This window comes from Elephas maximus, chromosome 2, assembly GCF_024166365.1.
Source record: "Elephas maximus indicus isolate mEleMax1 chromosome 2, mEleMax1 primary haplotype, whole genome shotgun sequence".
Lineage (NCBI taxonomy): Eukaryota > Metazoa > Chordata > Mammalia > Proboscidea > Elephantidae > Elephas > Elephas maximus.
The window spans coordinates 156,278,131-156,298,082 of record NC_064820.1 but is presented as its reverse complement, the minus strand read 5'-3'; the positions used below and the strand labels follow the sequence as shown (position 1 = coordinate 156,298,082).

Genomic DNA, 19,952 nt, shown 5'->3' with positions numbered 1-19,952 from the left:
ACAACTTTCAATTATCTGGAAATCTAACCTAAAAGGCAAGGCCCCCATTTCCTACAGTGCTGAACAGGGGAAACATCAATTTCTCAGCGTGTCAAATATATCAACAGCAACTTGAGCACTTCCTCTAAAGAAAAAAAAAAATTCAACACGGTCCCCTTGGTCACACCCTGTGAACTAGAAAGATGCTCTAATTTTATAAACGAAGGTACAGAGCACAGAAATTTTCCTTGGGCTAACTAGCAAGCTGCTATCAAAATCCAGGTCTTCGGACCTTGCTTCCTCGTCATCGTCTCTCCTGGACCACTAGAACTGAAGCCTCACATGCATCATACATGGAGACCCACAAGCCCCAAGCCCACCGGCTGCAGGAAGAAAAGCAACCTTGTCACAAGCAGGTTTTAAAGCTGTGTTCCGAGCCCTGCTTCCATCAAGGACACCTAGGAATGTTACTTTTTGGCTCAAGACATTTCCTCCCCTACGATCTGGAATCTCTGCTGGACAGAAAGTCCTTTTAACAATATTGGCTCCTGCCTTTTCCTTCAATCAGTGTTGCCAACTCAGGTTTTTAAAAAAAGAAAAAAATGTCCTGAATGTCCTAGAAGGAATTTATTGGCTCTCTAAGGAACTACAAGAGAAAAATAATAAATAACACTTTGAACTTTAGGTGACCTGTGGACAGGGAAGAAATGAAGTCAAAGGAGCAAATGCTGTCCCCAGCTGTCACACCCAGTGACACCCCAGTCCCTTCAGTGATGGACAGAAGGGGCCTCAACCTGAGAACTTCCTGTGAGGGCTCCCTATCATCCTCTTCTTCCAGAATAACCCCTCCTTGCTCAATACTGCCAATAGTATAGTAGTAATGAGAACAACAACCCTATGAAGAAGGCACTGTAATTATTCCCAAGGTCACACAGCTAGAAAATGGCAGCACTGGGAGTCTTCTCATGTGCACTCTTCACCAGTATCCAATACTACTGCACCAAGTCCACTGTCCAGGCTTGAAGGAGGGGGAGGGGCTCCTGTTCTTTTTTAAAGAACTTACAACATAAACTTCAAATACAGGAGACATGGAATCAATATAAATGAATGAATGAAAGGGAAACTGGACTGTTGTCACTAGTGACCCCACACAGAGGTACCAGCCCACTTTCTCCCTCCCTGTCTGAAGCGGCAGAGGTCAGAAGGCTCTCAATAAATATTTGTTCAACATTTGTTGAATACTATGTGCCAGACACCAGGCTTATCAGAATGTGGGAAGTAGGCGCTTTTCTTCCCAACTCCTAAAATGTAGTTCCTGCCATTTTGCTGAAAGCCTAGCCCCTACTGTGGCATTCTTCATGCCCTGTCCATTAATAAGGCCTCCTGGGAAATCCTATTATAGTCAATGTATTGTGCCTGGCTCTCTCCTTCCTTATATGCTCAGAGGCCCCACGGAGACACAGCTGGAAGGACCACTTTCTGTGGGTGTCTTGACAGTTAAGCGCAGTGGCAGCCAACACTCTCACCTCCCACCTTTGCTGCTGTGTAATCAGCATCCTTTTAATCCTGCCGAGCTCCGTGCTGCTTGGCACCAGAGGCCAGAAGCTGCACATGGGTAATAATTTAACAAATCACCTGTCTGGCTCTCCTGCCAGGACACCCACTCTGGAGCTTACACAGCTGCTGATGGTAGGGCTCCAGCCCTACGGGATGTCAGCTAAACAGGCAGGTACAGGTCCTCAGGGCCCACTCACTTTGTGGCTCTGTCCTGACACAGAGAATCAAGGTGGGGCGTTCAATAAGGGGTGATCCTCAGGGACTCTACCTCCTATCCCATGCTTATAGCTTCCTGGAGTCTTTTAAATACTCCCACTTTGCCAAATGCAGAGCTAACAGACACAGCTCTGCTCAACAAGCTACAACGTATACACTCAGGGACCTGTACTACAGGGACATCCCAGCACACATCTGTAGAGACACACAGAGGGAGGAAAGAGGACTGCAGTAAAGCAAGCATACACCAAAAAACACTCTGGAACTTAAACAGAGTTCCGCAAACCCCCACCCCCAAAAATACATATATATACGTATGTGTGCACACAGTAGAACCAGTGAGAGCTGGAACTCGAGAGGACTGTCTTGTTTTCCAGGTCTCGTAAGTTTTCCACCTTTGACAGAGTATAGCCACCACTTTTCTATCACTGTCTATTTAGTGGAAAATATTTCAGTTTTCCTTCTCTGGCAGGTTTCCTCATTCACAGGTTTTACTGTACATGTATAATGTGAAACTAATTGGGGAGCTTGTCTCAAAACATGCATGAGTCATACTCAGCCCTGGATCCACACAGAAAAAGGTGAAAAGATTCCCAAACTATCAATGCCCATTCATTGCTTGGCTATTTATCTGCAAAACCACTGAAAGAAAAGATCTTTCCAGGGCTGCAAGTAAGACGACCACTTTCAAAAAGTGAAAATTCTGCCATGATAGGCCTTCTCAAAAGAACAAATTACACCGCCCAAAGCAGTGGTGGAAGGATGTACCCTAAGGAGAGACTACCTTTAAATAACCGTCAGTGGTGAGGAGCTGTCACAGCAATGACTGCTGCCAAATCCTGTCAACACATGCACAGCGACATTCATATTACGGTAAGACAGCAGAGCACTGATTTTTAGGATAATTTAAACAAAAGTTTCAAACCGGACTCAGCCCTAAATCTTGAGAAAGGAAACATGATTTTTTTTTTCTCTATCCTCAAAATAATTGTTTATGGCCTGTGCTTTGACACAGTTTGTTTTGAAAGCAAAGAGAGTGGTGTCTAAGGTCACAAGAAATGGAGAACTCGCTCCACAATGTGGATGAGGAAGGAGGACTGGGAGCGGCACTAAGCTGTCTGCCGCTTTACTTCTGCAGGGAGCAAGAAGAGAAAACAGGCAGAAGGAGAGGGCATGCTAAGTGCTGACTTCTAAGGGGGACCAGGGCTGCGAACATGGTTTATCTGCATAAATTAATCATTTTAAAGGAGCCATGCAGAAGCCAGGGCTCCATGCATCCCATTGTTTTCTGCAAGTCAGTGCCCTTGCCTGAGCAGAGTTAAACGCTCATGTGTTTAGCACAAGCATCCAAGTCAGTCAGCCTGGGGTCCAATCCCTGGCTCCATCCTATAAAATGGAGATAGTGATACCACGCATTTCATAAGGTTGTTTAGAGAGTTAAACGACAGAATGTATGAAAAATATTTAACACAGTGCCTGCCACGTGGAGAACACTCCACAAATTAGTTGCTATTATCAACATCAGGAGTCCCTGGGTGGCATAAATGGTTGAGTGCTCGACTACTAGTCGAAAGGTTTGGTGGTTTGAACCCATCCAAAGGCACCTTGGAAGACAGGCCTAGCGATCTGCTTCCAAACGGTCACAGCCTTGAAAACCCTATGGAGCAGTTCTACTCTGCACACACAGGGTTGCCATGAGTCAGAATCAACTTGCCAGCAACTAACAATTATTGACATCGTCAATATGTCAATAAATGGGGCTCACCAGTGAGCCAGTACTGGCACAGTGGTTAACAGCTCAGCTATTACCCAAAAAGGTGAGCAGTTCAAATCTACCAGCTGCTCCTTGGAAACCCTACGGGGCAGTTCTACTCTGTTCTATAGGGTCATATGAGTCAGAATTGAGCCGATGGCAATGGGTTTGGTGAGCCAGTACAGTAAATGTATTGATCCCTAGTTAATCCACTCAGTCACTCAAAAAATGTTTACTGACTTCGTCCTCACGTGCCAGGCCCTGTGCTAGAGGTTAGTAATAGCCCCTCCTACAAAAATAAATAAATAAACAAACAAACCCGTTATTGTCAAGTTGATTCTGACTCATGGCAACCCCACGTGTTGCAAAGTACAACTGCTCCACCCGGTTTTCTTATGGAAGTAGATCACCAGGCCTCTCTTCAACAGCACCGCTGGGTAGGTTCGACTCACCAATCTTTCAGTTAGTAGTTGAGAACAAACCATTTGTGCCACCCAGGGACCTTAGAGGTAAGAGACAGAACAGTGAACAAAGTGGGGTCCATTCACATAAACGGGTAGTTACGATAGTGTCCAAAGGTTTCAGGCAAGGACCAAAATAAGCACACACATACAATAAAACAGTACAATGCCCTATCATAAATTAGACTGGGTATTAATGACATGAGTCAAATATATATATATATCAGATATATAACCCGCTCCCCCCCGCCAAGAAAAAAACAAAAACACCCATTGCTATCAAGTTGATTCCAACTCATGGCAACCCTATAGGACAGAGTAGAAATGCCCCATAGGGTTTCCAAGGATCCACTGGTAGATTTGAACTGCCGACCTTTAGGTTAGCAGCCTAATGTTTAACCGCTGTGCCACCAAGGCTCCATCAGATACATATCAGGTACCATATTATATTTGTTACCAACCTCCTAGTAGTTATATTGAAATTCAACCCTGCATAATTTTCACCAACACACCCACAGAGAGTTAATGTTCAACAGGCTGAAGTTCAGAATTAACTGTAGAAGCTACCAGATCAACATACACCAAAGTGAAGACTTCCTTCCCCTTTAGAGATGAACAAAGTCAAGCATGTCTGTCACCAAAAAACATACAATCACAAAATAGAAGAAACATGGACATCCAGGTGGCTGCATTTATTAACTGTGAATATGACTCATCAGGCAGCTTTCCTGGCAAATATAAACTGGCCTATTGTTGACAATTCATCAAAAAGTTAGTGCAACAGAAAGAGGAAGAGTGAGCCAACTCTGGGTAAAAGGCAAGAAGAGGAAGAAAATGCACCAGCAAGGATCTCTCCAAGATAACCAGGCCATGCTCAGAAGACAGTGCTAAAAGTCAATTTTCCAAATAAAGCCTGCAATCATGTCCTAAGAACCCACCATGATACACTTAGAAGAAGTTCCTTATGGAGGATTGAGCTTAACAGATCAATAGTTTATCACCTCCAACTTTCTATTTCCCTCACAGTGTTGGGTCAGATGTCACTTTATGGCAAACCTGTAGGCTCATGTCAATTAGCCAATGTTGGTCAAAAATTCCATCATCTAGATCTGACTCAATTTATGATCAGCCAAGCCACACAATAAACAAAGGGCAAACGTGAGAAATATTACACTTAGAAGTACTCTATTTCCTAAACAAGGCTGTTAGGAAAGATGGCTTTTCTTAATAAAAATCCTTCCTAGCACAGAGTTGACATTGCAAATTGACTCACCAAAGGGTTACCCAGACCCAGTACTTCTTAAATTTTAATGTGCATACAAATCACCTGGGTATCTTGTTACAATGCCAAAGTCCCAGATGATGCCACCACTGTTGAACCATGGACCAATCTTTGAGAAGCAAAGACCTAGACCACTCAGCCATAGTCCAGAGATGAACGTGTCCCTTGCAGTGGAGCATCTCACTGGGTTACAGATGGCTCTGAGAGGGCAATGGAAGCCAAAGACTCCACTACTCAGAAAAATGCACATGCGCACTCGCATGTGTGGACACCAACACAGGCAATTTCAAAAGTTTCTACTAAGAGCCATTATAGGAGCTTCCCCTACCTCTGTGATGGGATCTATGGATCCCAAGTAAAGAACCTTTGCCTTAGGAAACCTGCTAATTACTGATGTGAACACCATACGAGCCAAGAGCAGGTAAAAAAAAAAAAAAAACCAAAGCCGTTGCCATCAAGTCAATTCCGACTCACAGCAACCCTACAGGACAGAGTAGAACTACCTCAAAGAGTCTCCAAGGAGCAGATGGTAGATTTAAACTGCTGACCTTTTGGTTAGCAGCAAAGCTCTTAACCACTGTGCCACCAGAGCTCCAAGGGTCGGGTGGAGGGATGCACTTCCTTGACTAATAGGTTGGCTCATGTATGAGCAATTCGCCCTCTTCCCTTGGTCCAAGGCAACACAGCTAAGATACCTTTACGATGAGGGATAATAAATAGGAAATAAAAACAGAACACTAGGAGGCTCTGTAATCTGGCTCCAAGATATATAGCCTACTCATCTTCAGCTTGAGTTCTACTTTAAGGGCCCCCCCTTCCTAGCATCCTATCTGCCCTCAGTCATGCAGAGACCAACTCAACCCCATCTCTACCTGGCCATGCCTTCCTAAATAATTTGATTCTTCAAAGTCTAGGCCCAGGGACAGAAGGTATGTATGCCCTCTTTCCTGTTTCTCCTACCTAGTTACTTGGAATCTCAGTTTCCTCACCTGTAACATGCAATTAAGAAAAGACTCCACTTCATTACGTTCTGGAGAAAAATAAGAAAATGCATACATGTGTCTGGTGCATTGTAACTGCTTAATGAATGTTTCATTATTTTTCATTGTTATTATGCCTTTATGAAAACGTACAAATCAGAACCCATTCAGGAGAAAAGGTTCCTTTCTTTTCTAAATGAAGAACGTAAGAGTTATGCAACATGTCTGGGGCAAAGCACAGCATCCACTCAATACACTGTTGAACAGATACACACCAGCTATCTGAGAACCATGCTGGTGGCTGCCGCTGCTGCTCACAACACCTGTGATTGTCCTTTTTTTTTTTTTTTTCCTTGAAATATCTGGCTGTTATTTTCATAACGAATCATTTAGACATGTCTTGTTATCTCTCTAAACCAACCAAACCAACCCGTAGTTGTTGAGTCAATTCCCACTCACAGAGACCCTATAGGACAAAGCAGAACTTGCCCCATACGGTTTCCAAGGAGCGGTTGGTGGATTCGAACTGCCAACCTTCTGGTTAGCAGCCGAGCTCTTAACCACTGTGCTACTAGAGCTCCAAAGCTCCTTGAAATCAGTTTTAATCCCCACCTGGAAGAGTGAGATTGGAAGAAGTTCCTACAGTGTTAAATGTGGCCTTTGACCTCATTAATGCATATTGAATCAAACCATGCCAGCAGCCATCTCAGAGAGCTTCATGGCCTCCAATCACTCTGGATCCACAGTGCCACCTTCCCTGCATGGGGACAGCTCTTGTCCTGGACTATGGTCATTCACTACTAGTCATTAGGGGATTGTCTTTTAACAACCACTGCGGTCAGACATGTCTCTTTCTAACGCTGAAATCTGTAAGACCACCCAAAGCCTTCAATTCCTGGCTGGCAGTGTTCACCGTGACCCTTAATTCTCTCAGCATTTTGGATTAGCAAGGCCAAACCCAATCACAAAACGGCTGCTCTGAGAAAAGAAAGGCACACTACTAGGAAACCCTTAATAATTTGTGATATAAATGTATCCAGCAAACTTTTGTCCGAAGATCTCAAAAACTCTTGACAAGAAAGTTTTATTAGTTTGCACAGGAATCACAGTTTGCTGTGAAATTGTGGGATTGATGTATTAGTTATAAGCTTTCCAAATATAATTAAAATAATTTAAAAATTATATAGACATAGCTATATAATTACCAAATATAAAAAAGTTTGTCATTATACCATTTAAAATCAACACCCTGATCACCTGTGTCTAAACTCCCTCTTCAAGAAAGTAAACTGGGGGTGGGTCAGAACTGGATTCTCAACTTTGGGGTCTCTGGGCCTTTTTAAGCAGTGTTCCTCAATGTGTGATCACCTGCTTTTGTCACTGAGGGTGCTTGTGAAAATGCACATTCCTAGGTTCCATTCCAACTGGTAAATCAAAATTTCAGGAGAAGGAAAATGTAATTTTTAATAAATACCCCTCCAAAAAAACCAAAGATGTCACCTTGAAGACTAAGGTGTACCTGACCCAAGCCATGGTGTTTTCAATCGCTTCATATGCATGCAAAAGCTGGACGATGAATAAAGAAGACCGAAGAAGAATTGATGCCTTTGAATTGTGGTGTTGGCGAAGAATATCGAATATGCCATGGACTATCGAAAGAACAAACAAATCTGTCTTGGAAGAAGTACAGCCAGAATGCTCCTTAGAAGCAAGGATGGCAAGACTTCATCTCACATACTTTGGACATGTTATCAGGAGGGACTGGTCCCTGGAGAAGGACATCATGCTTGGTAAAGTAGAGGGCCAGTGAAAAAGAGGAAGAGCCTCAACAAGATGGATTGACACAGTGGCTGCAACAATGGGCTCAAGCTAACAACAATTTTGAGGACGGCACACGACTGGGCAGTGTTTCATTCTGTTGTGCATAGGGTTGCTATGAGTCAGACCCAACTCGACAGCACCTAACAACAACAGACCCATCCCCTAGAAAAAAAAAAGGCAGACAATACACACAAATTCTGTTTACAATTTCAAGGGCTTCACAGACTAGCTTGGCCAATACGCTTCTCTTCAAGAAATTAGTAATTGTTAATTGATGTTTGAACATTCACACGGAGGAGAGTTTTAAAACTGGGCTGAGGCGGCCTCTTTTTGCCTTGCATGCAGACTGAAGCAGAAAGCTGGTCTGTGGCAGCAAGTGAGAGGACTCGCCCAAACAGAAGTATGTACAACCTCGGTTCCTAACTTGCCAAGTCCTGGTCCAAGGCCAGCTGTACTTCCTGCCCTGTGGGTCCATGGGACATCCCTGCATCACTGCAATAAATTTCTCTTGGCTTCAGCTGGTTTGAGCAGGCAGCTGCTTCTTGCAACCAAATCACTAAAACGTCTTGTGCCAGACAACCCTGGCTCCCACGTCCAGACAGAGTTGAAGGAAGGCCAGGAACCAGGGCAGTGTCCCTCCCAGGCATGCATGCCCTGAGAGAAGACAAGACTTGAACCTTATCTTCTAATGAGTGTCCTCTCCAAGTTACTTCGCGTGAGAGGCACCCCAAGAAGGAACTGTCAGAAGCGCAGGTGAACAAGGGTACTTGGAGCTCTCTCCTTCTGCTGAAGGTGGGGAAAGAATAAGGGTGATGCCAAATCCCAGATAACATTTACTAATGTGTGAATGTATGAAATAAACTCTTCACAGTTATTATCTCTTTTATTCCAAATGAGATTCCAAGGAAGGTAGTAATACCATTTTCCAAATTTTATAGGTAAGGAAACTGAGGCTCAGAAAAATTAAGTGATTGCCAAGATGACACGGCTAATAAGTAGAGAATTCAAACTCCAGAATCTATGCTCTTGATCACCATGCTGTCCTGCTTTATTAAACACAGTTAAAGAGCACAGAGACCCCAACGAGAGCTGATGTTTGAGTGACAGCAGAAGTTCCAGCCACCAAGGGCCCTCCCTTCCAGCAGCAAGCCATAGCCCTGACTCCTGTGTGAGTCCCTGACCCCAGGCAGCAATACCACACCTATGGGCACAGCACCAAGAAAACAAGGGTGTGCAAAGCCAGTAGCAGAGGCTGAGAGGAAGTGTGCCACCAGGCTGGACATAGTCTGGCTAGCCAGGACAGTGCTCAGGGGAATCTGGCTTTGGCCCAGGTCACAAATGATTAAAGTGGGGTGATTTGTTGCACAGCAATTGGTATGTGGAATTCTCTTTGTGGTTCCACATGGGGAGGGAAGGAAGATTCACTCTAAGGCCATGCAGATCTAAGGAAATTCGCCAAGAGGCAAGCCATCAGGACTCCTATCAGAGAGAGGAACTGAAACCATATTTCTGAGGTTGTGACTAGATGACACACTAAGGGAGAGAAAGTGAACCTTAGTTAGAATACTGGAGCCTATTCTGGTACCCCGATTATTACAACTAAAACTCTGATTCGCAAAACTCCAAACAGATCCCAAGTTCCATCAGAAATTTCAAACAAGGCACCAAAACTTTTCAATGTTAACGTGGCTACCTTTCTATAAAAGCATGTTCAAAGAGTATATTTTCCACCATCTTTGCAGAAGAGGTGACATGGGAAATTCAACAAGTATGAGTAAAGTGACCACTCTGGACAAGGCAGTGAGCCAATCACTGAAGTTGTGCCAACCTCAGGAGGCCCTCCTTTACCAGAGATGGGCATTTACCAGATGGCTGGCCAGGGTAGGTCGGCAATGCAGTCTGTGCTTAGGGAGCCTGAGTAACAAAGATGACTAGCTGAATCGGTGGCCCAACCCAAGAGCCAATCCCAGCTATGGGCCACCAAAGGCCTTGTCTCAGCCTTCATCATCTTTGTAGCTAGAAAACAGATCTTATGAACCAAGGCTTTCAAGACACCATCCTCTCAATGTCCCTCCCCCTTTACCTCTCTTCCTCACTTGGCTCCCCCTTCCTCCTCTCACCCTCAGAACGAGATGGTCCCCAAGTTCTGCCCATTCCCCTTCTCTCTCTTTTGCCTTCAGTAATGACCCTGTAAAAGTAACACTCACTTCTCTCCCTCACCAACTCCACTCCTGTTTTTCCAACCACCTGCCAAGCTGTCACCTGGATGCTATGCTGGCACCTCCATCTCACTCCCTCCCCGCCCACCTGCTCCTCCACCTCAGAGTTCCTTATTTCTGGCACTGGGAAGAGAATTAACATTTACTGAACTTCTAACTTCCACCAGGCATCATGCTGAATGCTTTCCATCTTCCTTCATTTAAAGGAATCACTAAAGTCTCTGTTTTCTGAGATGCAAAGCCCTGTCATTCTTTCGGTCTCCTCCCTCTGCCCTGGCTCCCAATCAAACCAGTGATCAAGCCTCGTTAATGTTCTTTCTTCTCTGTTCCAGTGCTCTTTTAGGCTTCTACTTAAGTTCTTTTTTTCCCTCCTTCTCTATCTGGTCCCCCTGTGTCTTAGTTATCTAGTGCTGCAATAACACTAATACCACAATTAGGTGACTTTAACCATTTTATTTTCTATTCAGAGTACTGGCTCTAGAAGGCTTTCCCTCTCTCTGTTGGCTTTGGGGGAAGATCACTATCTTTTTTGAGCTTCTATTTCTTGGTTCCTTGGTGATTTTCATGTGGTATGGCATCTAGTTTCCCTGATCTGCTTGCTTGCTTGGGTGCTTGCTCAGTCTGCTCTTTTCATACCTCAAAAGAGATTGTCTTAAGAGCCAGGGATGAATTACCCAATAAGCAAGGTATACATGGGCTTATTTGTGCTTACTTACTAATCTGTAGTGCACAATTTCATCTGTTTCACACATCAAAGATGTGGTGAAACCCATGTGAAATTGTGCACTACAGGTTAGTAAATAAAGACAAGTAAGCCTGTGTATATCTTACTTACTGGTTGAAGCACCCCTGTTTAAGACACACCCTACACTAATACTGCCTCAGTAACCTACATAGAAAACCCATTCCCAAAAGGGATTATAACCACAAAAATAGGGGTTAGGATTTACATCAAATATTTTGGGGGGTCACAATTCGATTCATAACATCCTGCCCTAGTCTTGCTTCCATGTAAATCATACAAGACACTATCTTCTTGGAACACAGTGCTGATCATTTCACTCCTCTGCTCAAGACCTTCTACACCCCCCTCTTTTTCCTCCAAATCAAACCCAAATGCCTTGCTTGGCATGGGAGGCCTGCCACAATCTGGCTCTGACACACCTTCCAATTTACTACCTGCCGATCCCTCGCAAGACGCTGGGCTCTAGCCAAACCACGGGACTCCCATTCTCTCAAGCCATGTTGTACCTGCCACACAGTTCGCTCCAAAACAAAACTCCTTTTTCTCCAAGCCCAGCACAGATACAGTATCACTGGCAAAATATTGTTTCTTATTTCCCCAGCGGAGAGTGACTATCCTCTGTGAACCCCAACTGACTTTGCTCGAGTACTCCTCATATGGCACTATTTAGCTGTGGTTCTCCTCTAGGAGACTGGATGCTCCTTAAGGGCTCTCTGTAGTCTCCACTGTACCTAGCATAGTGCTTTGTACCCAGAAGATACCTATTCTCTCATTCAACACATATTTTCCCAGTGTCTACTATGCACCCTAACACATCTGTCAGTTTGTCATACTGTCAGAGTTTGTGTGTTGCTGTGATGCTGCAAGCTATGCCACTGATATTCAAATACCAGCAGAGTCACCCATGGTGGACAGGTTTCAGGGGAGCTTCCAGACTAAGACCGACTAGGAAGAAGGATCTTCTGGTCTACTTCTGAAAAGAATTAGCCGGTGAAAACCTTATGAATAGCAGCAGAACATTATCTGATATAGTGCTGGAAGACAAGCCCCTCACATTAGAAAGCACTCAAAATACAACTAGGGGAGAACTGCCTCCTCAAAGTAGAGTCGACCTTAGTGACATGGATGGAGTCAAGCTTTCGGGACCTTCATTTGCTGATGCGGCATGACTCAAAATGAGAAGAAACAGCTTCGAACATCCATTAGTAACTGGAACTTGGAATGTACGAAGTATGAATCTAGGAAAATTGGAAATTGTAAAAAATGAAATGGAATGCATAAAGATCAATAACCTGGGCATTAATGATCTGAAATGGACTGGTATTGGTCATTTTGCATCGGACAACCATATGGTCTACTATGCCAGGAACCACAACTGGAAGAGGAATGGCATTGCATTCATTGTCAAAAAGAACATTTCAAGATCCATCCTAAAGTACAATGCTGTCAGGGACAGGATAATATCCATATGCCTACCAGTTAATCGGACTATTATTCAAACTTACCCACCAACCACTAAGGCCAAAGATGAAGAAATTGATCAAACATGCAATCAGGATGCACTGATAATTACTGTTGATTGGAATGGGAAAGTTGGAAACAAAGAAGAAGGATCGGTGGATGGAAAACATGACCTTCATGATAGAAACGATGCCGGAGATCACATGACAGAATTTTGCAAGACCAACGAATTCTTCAATGCAAATACCTTCTTTCACCAACATAAACAGCAACTATACACACGGACCTCACCAGATGGAATACATAGGAATCAAATCGACTACATCTGTGGAAGAGATGATGGAAAAGCTCAAAATCATCAGTCAGAACAAGGCCAGGGGCTGACTGCAGAACAGATCATCAATTATTCATATGCAAATTCAAGTTGAAACTGAAGAAAATTAGAACAAGTCCACATGAGCCAAAGTACGACCTTCAGTATAGTCCATCTGAATTCAGAGAACATCTTAAGAATAGATTTGACGCATTGAATATTAATGACCGAAGATCAGACGAGTTGTGAAAGGACATCATACGTTAAGAAAGCAATAAAAAAAAAAAAAATAGGTCATTGAAAAGATGGGAAAGAAAGAAAAGACCTAAATGGATGTTAGAAGAGACTCTGAAACTCACTCTTGAAAGTTGAGTAGCTAAAGCAAAAGGAAAAAATGAGGAAGTAAAAGAGCTGAACAGAAGATTTCAAAGAGCAGCTCAAGAAGACGAAGTAAAGTATCATGATCACATGTGCAAAGACCTGGAGATAGAAAACCAAAAGAGAAGAACATGCTTGTCCTTTCTCAAGCTGAAAGAACTGCTGAAAAAAATTCAAGCCTCAAGTTGCAATATTGAAGGATTCTATGGGGAAAATATTAAATGACTCAAGAAGCACCAAAAGAAGATGAAAGGAATACAGAGTCACTAAACTAAAAAGAATTGGTCGATGTTCCACCATTTCAGGAGGTAACACAGGATCAGGAATCGATGGTACTGAAGGAAGAAGCTCAAGCTGCACTGAAGGTATGGGCGAAAAACAAGGTTCCAGGAATTGATGGAATACCAACTGAGATGTTTCAACAAGCGGATGCAGCGCTTGAAGTGCTCAATCATCTGGGCCAAGAAATTTGGAAGACGGCTGCCTGGCCAACTGACTGGAAGAGATCCATGTTTATGCCTATTCCCAAGAAAGGTGATCCAGCAGAATGCAGAAATTATCTAACAATATCATTAATATCACATATAAGCAAAATTTTGCTGAAGATCATTCAAAACCAGCTGCAGCAATATATCCATACAGAACTGCCAGAAATTCAAGCTGGATTTAGGAGAGGACTTGAAACCAGGGATATCATTCCTGATATCAGATGGATCCTGGCTGAAAGCAGAGAATACCAGAAAGATGGTGACCTGTGCTTTATTGACTACGTAAAGACATTCAACTCAAATTATGTATAACACTGCAGAGAATGGGAATTCCATACTTACTTGTGCTCATGAGGAATCTGTACATGGATCAAGAAGCAGTCATTTGAACAGAACAAGAGGATACTGCATGGTTTAAAGTCAGGAAACATGTCCTTTCACCATACCTATTCGGTCTGTATGTGGAGTAAATAATACCAGAAGCTGGACTATATGAAGAAGAACGGGGCATCAGGATTGGAGGAAGACTCATTAACAACCTGCGTTATGAAGATGACACAACCTTGCTTGCTCAAAGTGAAGAGAGCTTGAAGCACTTACTGATGAAGATCAAAGACCACAGCCTTCAGTATGGATTATACCTCAACATAAAGAAAATAAAAATCCTCGCAACTGGACCAATATGCAACATTATGACAAACGGAGAAAAGATTGAGGTTGTCAAGGATTTCATTTTACTTGGATTCACAATCAACAATCATGGAAGCAGCAGTCAAGAAATCAAAAGGCACACTGCATTGGGCAAATGTGCTGCAAAAGACCTCTTTAAAGTGTTGAAAAGCCAAGATGTCACCTTGAGAACTAAGGTGCGCCTGACCCAAGCCCTGGCATTTTCAATGACCTCATATGCATGCGAAAGCTGGACAATGAATAAGGAAGACTGAAGAAGAATTGATGCCTTTGAATCGTGGTGCTGGAGAAGGATATTAAATACATCAGGGACTGCCAAAAGAATGAACAAATCTGCCTTGGAAGAAGTACAACCAAAATGCTCCTTAGAAGCAAGAATGGCTAGACTACGTCTCACATACTCTGGACATGTTATCAGGAGGAATCAGTCCCTGGAGAATGACATCATGCTTGGTAACGTGGAGGATCAGTGAAAGAGGAAGACCCTCAATGAGACAGATTAACACAGTGGATGCAACAATGAGCTCAAGCACAGCAACAACTGTGAGGATGGCACAGGGCCTGGCAGTGTTTCGTTCTATTTTGCACAGGGTAGCTATGAGTTGGAACCAACTAGAGGGCACCTAATGACAACAACACTATACACCAAGGTGCTACAGGGGGGCTGGGTATACAACGGTGAGCCAAGTTAGACTCAGCTCCTACCTTCAACAGCTTCCCATCTACTGAAGAGACAAATACTAATCAAACCTTACCTGAATAAGTATATACTTAGCAACAGCTCTGTGCTACATAAAGAAAGGATCAGGGTTCTATAGAAGCATGGGGGGGTGGGAGGGTCAGGAAGGCTAATCTAAGGAAGTGAGGCTGGAATGAGTCCGAGTGATGAGATGGGGAAAGTGCTCCAGGCTGAAAGAGCAGCCTGTGCTAAGACCCTGTGGTGGGCGAGAACAGAGGGCCATTGAGGCTGGAGACTGTGAAGGAAGAAAGGGAAGGGCATGCTTAGAAGGTGACGGACATGCTCAATAAACATGTGGGATGAATATGATCAAACAACCCAGCCTAATTAGCAAGAGAACTAGCCAACCTTAGCAAAACAGTTCATGAAATAAACCAAAAAATACTTCTTTCCCATTTCAGAGGAATTTCCTCCTTAGGTGTAAGTGCTATTCTCAGAAAAAAAAAGATTAAAATGAGTTCTATTAACTAGAAACAGAAAAGTAAGCAAGGTGAGAACCTGGTAAAATCATGCAACTCTGTAAGTAATACAATCCTGTTTTCTTCTTAAATTAGAAGCTAGCTGCCTGACCAGGGAAACAGCCCGCCGATATCCTGCATAGACAATAACAGCAGAGTCCAAGAACTGGCTAGCTGTTATTGAGCACTAAGAGTTTTGTGTGCACTGTTGCATTTGATCTTCACAACACTCCATAAGGTGGGTACCGGTATCATTCCCAGTTTTGGATAAGGAAACTGCAGCTCAAAGACCTTAAATAACTGACTCAATATCATAGAGGTGGTGAGCAGTAGAAAAAGGATTTGAACCCAGGTCAGTGGGACTCCAGAGCCTGTACCCTTAACCATGGCACTACACTGTCTCACAAACTAGCTGTAATGTCAGCACTTTTAGAATCTTCTTTATTTATTTACCAACCCTTGTTGTCCCAAGGATCTAAGCCACTTAAGGAACACTGACAATGCAAAAAGATAATTTCTGAAGGAATGCAATGAAACTTCTGGTTTCAGCTATCTTCCTGCTCCAGGTCTCCCTCAAAGCACTCTGACTCTTCCTCCAATTTTAATAAAGAAAAGTTTTCCAGTTCATTGCAATACTTAATATCCTGAGAGAACAGGAATTGGAAACCGATGAATCTTCTATGGCTACATCCCAGCCAAAGTCAACAGACTCCAAACCCCTCTTGCAGGCAGTCGCTGTTTACAGTACATCTAACCGGAAGGAGTGAGGAGTTTCAATTACTGGAAAGCTCTAGTCATGGTTTTCCCAACCCTTGACAAAGTTGTGAGTCTTGTCTGAAGGGCAATATCACACTCTTAACCTCAACAAAGCTTTCCCTGAACAATTCCTTCTCTTTTCAAATTCTGTCTGGAAGTAACTAGGGCACAAGGATAAATTAGCATATCTTACATACCTGTTGTGGATAAAACTGTCACCACTTGAGACCTGGCCAGTCCTCCTGAGGATCTGCCAATTGGCCTAAATCACCAGCAAGATCTCATTAAACTAGTAATGGCGGTGGGTGGCAGAGTCCACGCCCAGGCCCGAAGCTGGCTCCCCTTCTGGTCCTCTCTACTTGCCCTCAAGGACCACAGTGAACAATTCAAAGTCTAGCCAATATGAGTGTACTTTGGAACTGCATTAATCAATCACACTGTTCGTACTGCTCCAGACTCCAAGTAACGTCAGGTCATCCAATTAATTCCCTGCCTCTCTTTGCAAGAAACAGGCAGTTCTGTCTCCCTTTAAAGGAGCCACCCACTGTCCAGCATGGTCACTGAGCACAAAGTCACTGTTAGACAAGCCGTCAACAGTCAATGTAGACTGACCTGGCTTTTGCTTTTCAGGACGAAATTTTATTGTATTGTGTTGTCAATTACACAGAGGTGATAAAAAACAAAACAAAAATATACAGAAGTGAATAGGATTAAAATATAGTCAAACCCCTCCACAGATGGGTGCCGTGGCCCAGAATCAATACCTCTGTTTTAGACCACCCATGCCATGGGCTTTTCCTGTAGGTGGTAATAAAGAATTGTGTTAAACAGATGCTTACAGCACACTGCAGGGCCAGAATTTCCGCCCATGCAATCCTCATACTATAGTAAGACAGGAGTAGGTACTGGGGGAAAAGGCAGGAGAAAGGGGAACTCATTGCAATTAACAAAGGAACAAAAGATCTCTTCCAAAAAATGTTATCTAGGAAATCAGAATGTCAACAGCATGTAAGTGATGAGTAAGCTTATTTCAAGCAGTAACTAGGAGTTTTTAGAGTCTTATGGATTAAGTGAGGCAGCTCAAGCCACAAATGTTTCCTAGAGACTATATGGAGCCCTGGTGGCACAGTGGTTAAGAGCTCGGCTGCTAAGCAAAAGGTCTGCAGTTTGAATCCACCAGCCATTCCTTGGAATCCCTTTGGGGCAGTTTTGCTCTGTCCTATAGGGTTGCTATGAGTTGGAACTGACTTGATGGCAAAGGGTTTTTGGATTTCATGGAGTTTCTATCCCTGGTGGTGCAGTGGTTAAAAGCTTGGCTGCTAAGCAAAAAGTGGGCAGTTCAAATCCACCAGCCGCTCCTTGGAAACCCTATGCAGCAGTTCTACTCTGTCCTGTAGGGCTGCTATGAGTTGGAATCAACTTGATGGCAATGGGTCTGGTTTTTCATAAAGTCACTATGAGTTGGAATTGACTGGGTGCAATGAGTTTGGGTTGTTTTTTTGTTTGTTTTTGTTTTTTGTAATATGGTTTTAGGAATTACTTAAATGCTAAGAAATAAAGAATATTTCAGTTGGGAGTTCCTGAAACTAAAGCAGAAATGGAATAATATGAGAGGGTTCAAAGCCTGGTACAAAGCTGGACACATACCATAATTAAATAGCTAGCATTTATTAACCAATTACTATGAGTCAGGCACCATGTACTCTTGGTATATATGCTTATTCACTTAAACTTCACAACCATACAAGGTAGGACTATTATTACTCCCATTTAACAAATGAAAAGGTCACAACATATGCTCTACAAAGGTATGATTTTTTTCCCCCCGTTTGTTTACTACTATATCTCTACAGCCTAGAACAGTGGCTGTTACGTAGTAGGCACTCAATGTTTATTTGCTGAATAAATGAATAAAAACGCTACTTGCCAAAGGTTGCATAAGGAACAGGCCCAGCATTTGAACCCACGCTGTCGGCGTCCAGAGCCCACACTCTCAGCCTCTATTATAGGCCACAGAGGCTGAGGAAGCTTGCCAAAAAAAGACAAGGGAGAGGAATCACCTGGCATGTGCACAGCTTGGTCCACGGCACGTTTCACAGCACTTGCATCTTCTGCTCTTTGATGCTGGCAGTGTTATTTTGCACCCAGAGACCACAGTGCAGTTCTTCCAGGGGTCAGTGCCTTTCGGATGATCGGAAAGAGGGGCAGCCCAGGCAACAACAGAGCACAGGGCAGCAGAGAATGCTCCTTTCCCTCAGCTCCTGCAATACTCCGTGTGGTCTCACGTACACTAGCATTGTATCCAGGAATCACTTCCACTTTAGTGGGGGAGAGGAAAACAGGGGAAAGTTACTAGATGGGGATAGATTTATTCATCAAACTCTCCTGGAATATGTTGAATACAGCTGGCACAACCTACAATAGAATTTCCTTAAGTGTTGAAAACATACAACTTGTAGCATATAAAATCACTTTAGGTGGCACTAAAATAAACATTCCCATTGTCATGGTTTCTAACTCACAGCAACCCTATAGGACAGAGTAGAATCATCCCACAGGGTTTCCAAGACTGTGATCTTCACAGAAGCAGACTGTCACATCTTTCTCCTCCAGAACAACTGGCAGGTTCAAACCACCAACCTTTCAGTTAGCAGGCAAGCACTTAATCACTGCGCCACCAGAGCTCCTTAAAATAAACTAAGTAGAGTTTACATATTGATTTTTATTATTATTTATATTTTTGGCAAATTTTACTGGTTCTTTACTTATGACCATGTTATAAAAGTCCCTTTTAAAACAAAGAATGCCTTTTTACTTTTAAAAAGAAAAGGTACACCCATTTAAAGAAAAATATTAAGCAAACAATAAAACAGGTATTACGCTGATGTGGCAAAAAATCATGACGGAAGTGTACGTGCTAATGAAGTTTGGGAAATATTCTATCCAGGAGCTTTCTAAGTTCTTTGTATCAAATGTCCCCACCCCTGAGCTCACCCATCCACCCAGGTATGCCTTAGCTCAAGGGAAGAGAGAGTTTACAGAGACCAAGTTTTAAATTTTCCTTCAAAATCCCTTAATAAATGACTATACACAAAAGAAAAAAGTCCAAGAGAACAGACATACAGACACAAAAGGCGTGTTCATTAAGATATTATGAAGTCAACGATAGGGCTTGACCTGGGGACTGAAGTCCTGCCCTCTGCCTAGGGAGGGCTATAACACAGAGCTCCCTTTGATACTCTCCGAAATTCCACACTGATTCTTTCAGCTATTATTTTATGGCATGGTAGCTTAGCTCAGCCCTGTCCAAAGAACTATACTGAGGTCTCTGGGACCTGTTCCAACAACAACACACAATAAGCCTTTCTCTCTCAGATAAAGCCACAACCCCTCCCTCTGTGATCTGCTCCCCCGTTCTTCCCCGGACAACAGTAAAGTCACATTTTAAGAAGAATTCAGTCAGGCCTTCTCTCAACATTCCCTGTTCAGGGATGATTATGTTTCAAGTCACCCGTGGGTATGAGGATGAGCTGAGCTCTAGAACAGAACCTAGGAGTCTTGGTCTGCTCCAGTGGAGAAAAGAACACCTTCACCCACATATTCATGGCACCTAATCCATGGCAGGGGAAGCAGTGAAACCAGACATGCACCAATTC

At 43.3% G+C, this 19,952-nt stretch overlaps 1 protein-coding gene across 9 annotated transcripts in view; it reads right to left on the bottom strand.

The window, feature by feature from the left end:
* The window catches only part of ARHGAP26 (Rho GTPase activating protein 26), a 536,050-nt gene that overhangs the window by 455,210 nt on the left and 60,888 nt on the right, over positions 1-19,952 (bottom strand). Inside the window, exon 1 of one of the 9 annotated variants that reach the window (XM_049873959.1) lies at positions 18,357-19,049. The exons of the other annotated variants lie outside the window; for them this stretch is intronic. Coding sequence (XP_049729916.1) covers positions 18,357-18,363 — 7 coding nt within the window. The 5' untranslated portion in view covers positions 18,364-19,049. Of the gene's footprint in view, positions 1-18,356; positions 19,050-19,952 lie in introns of those variants that run through there. 9 annotated transcript variants of the gene reach the window in all.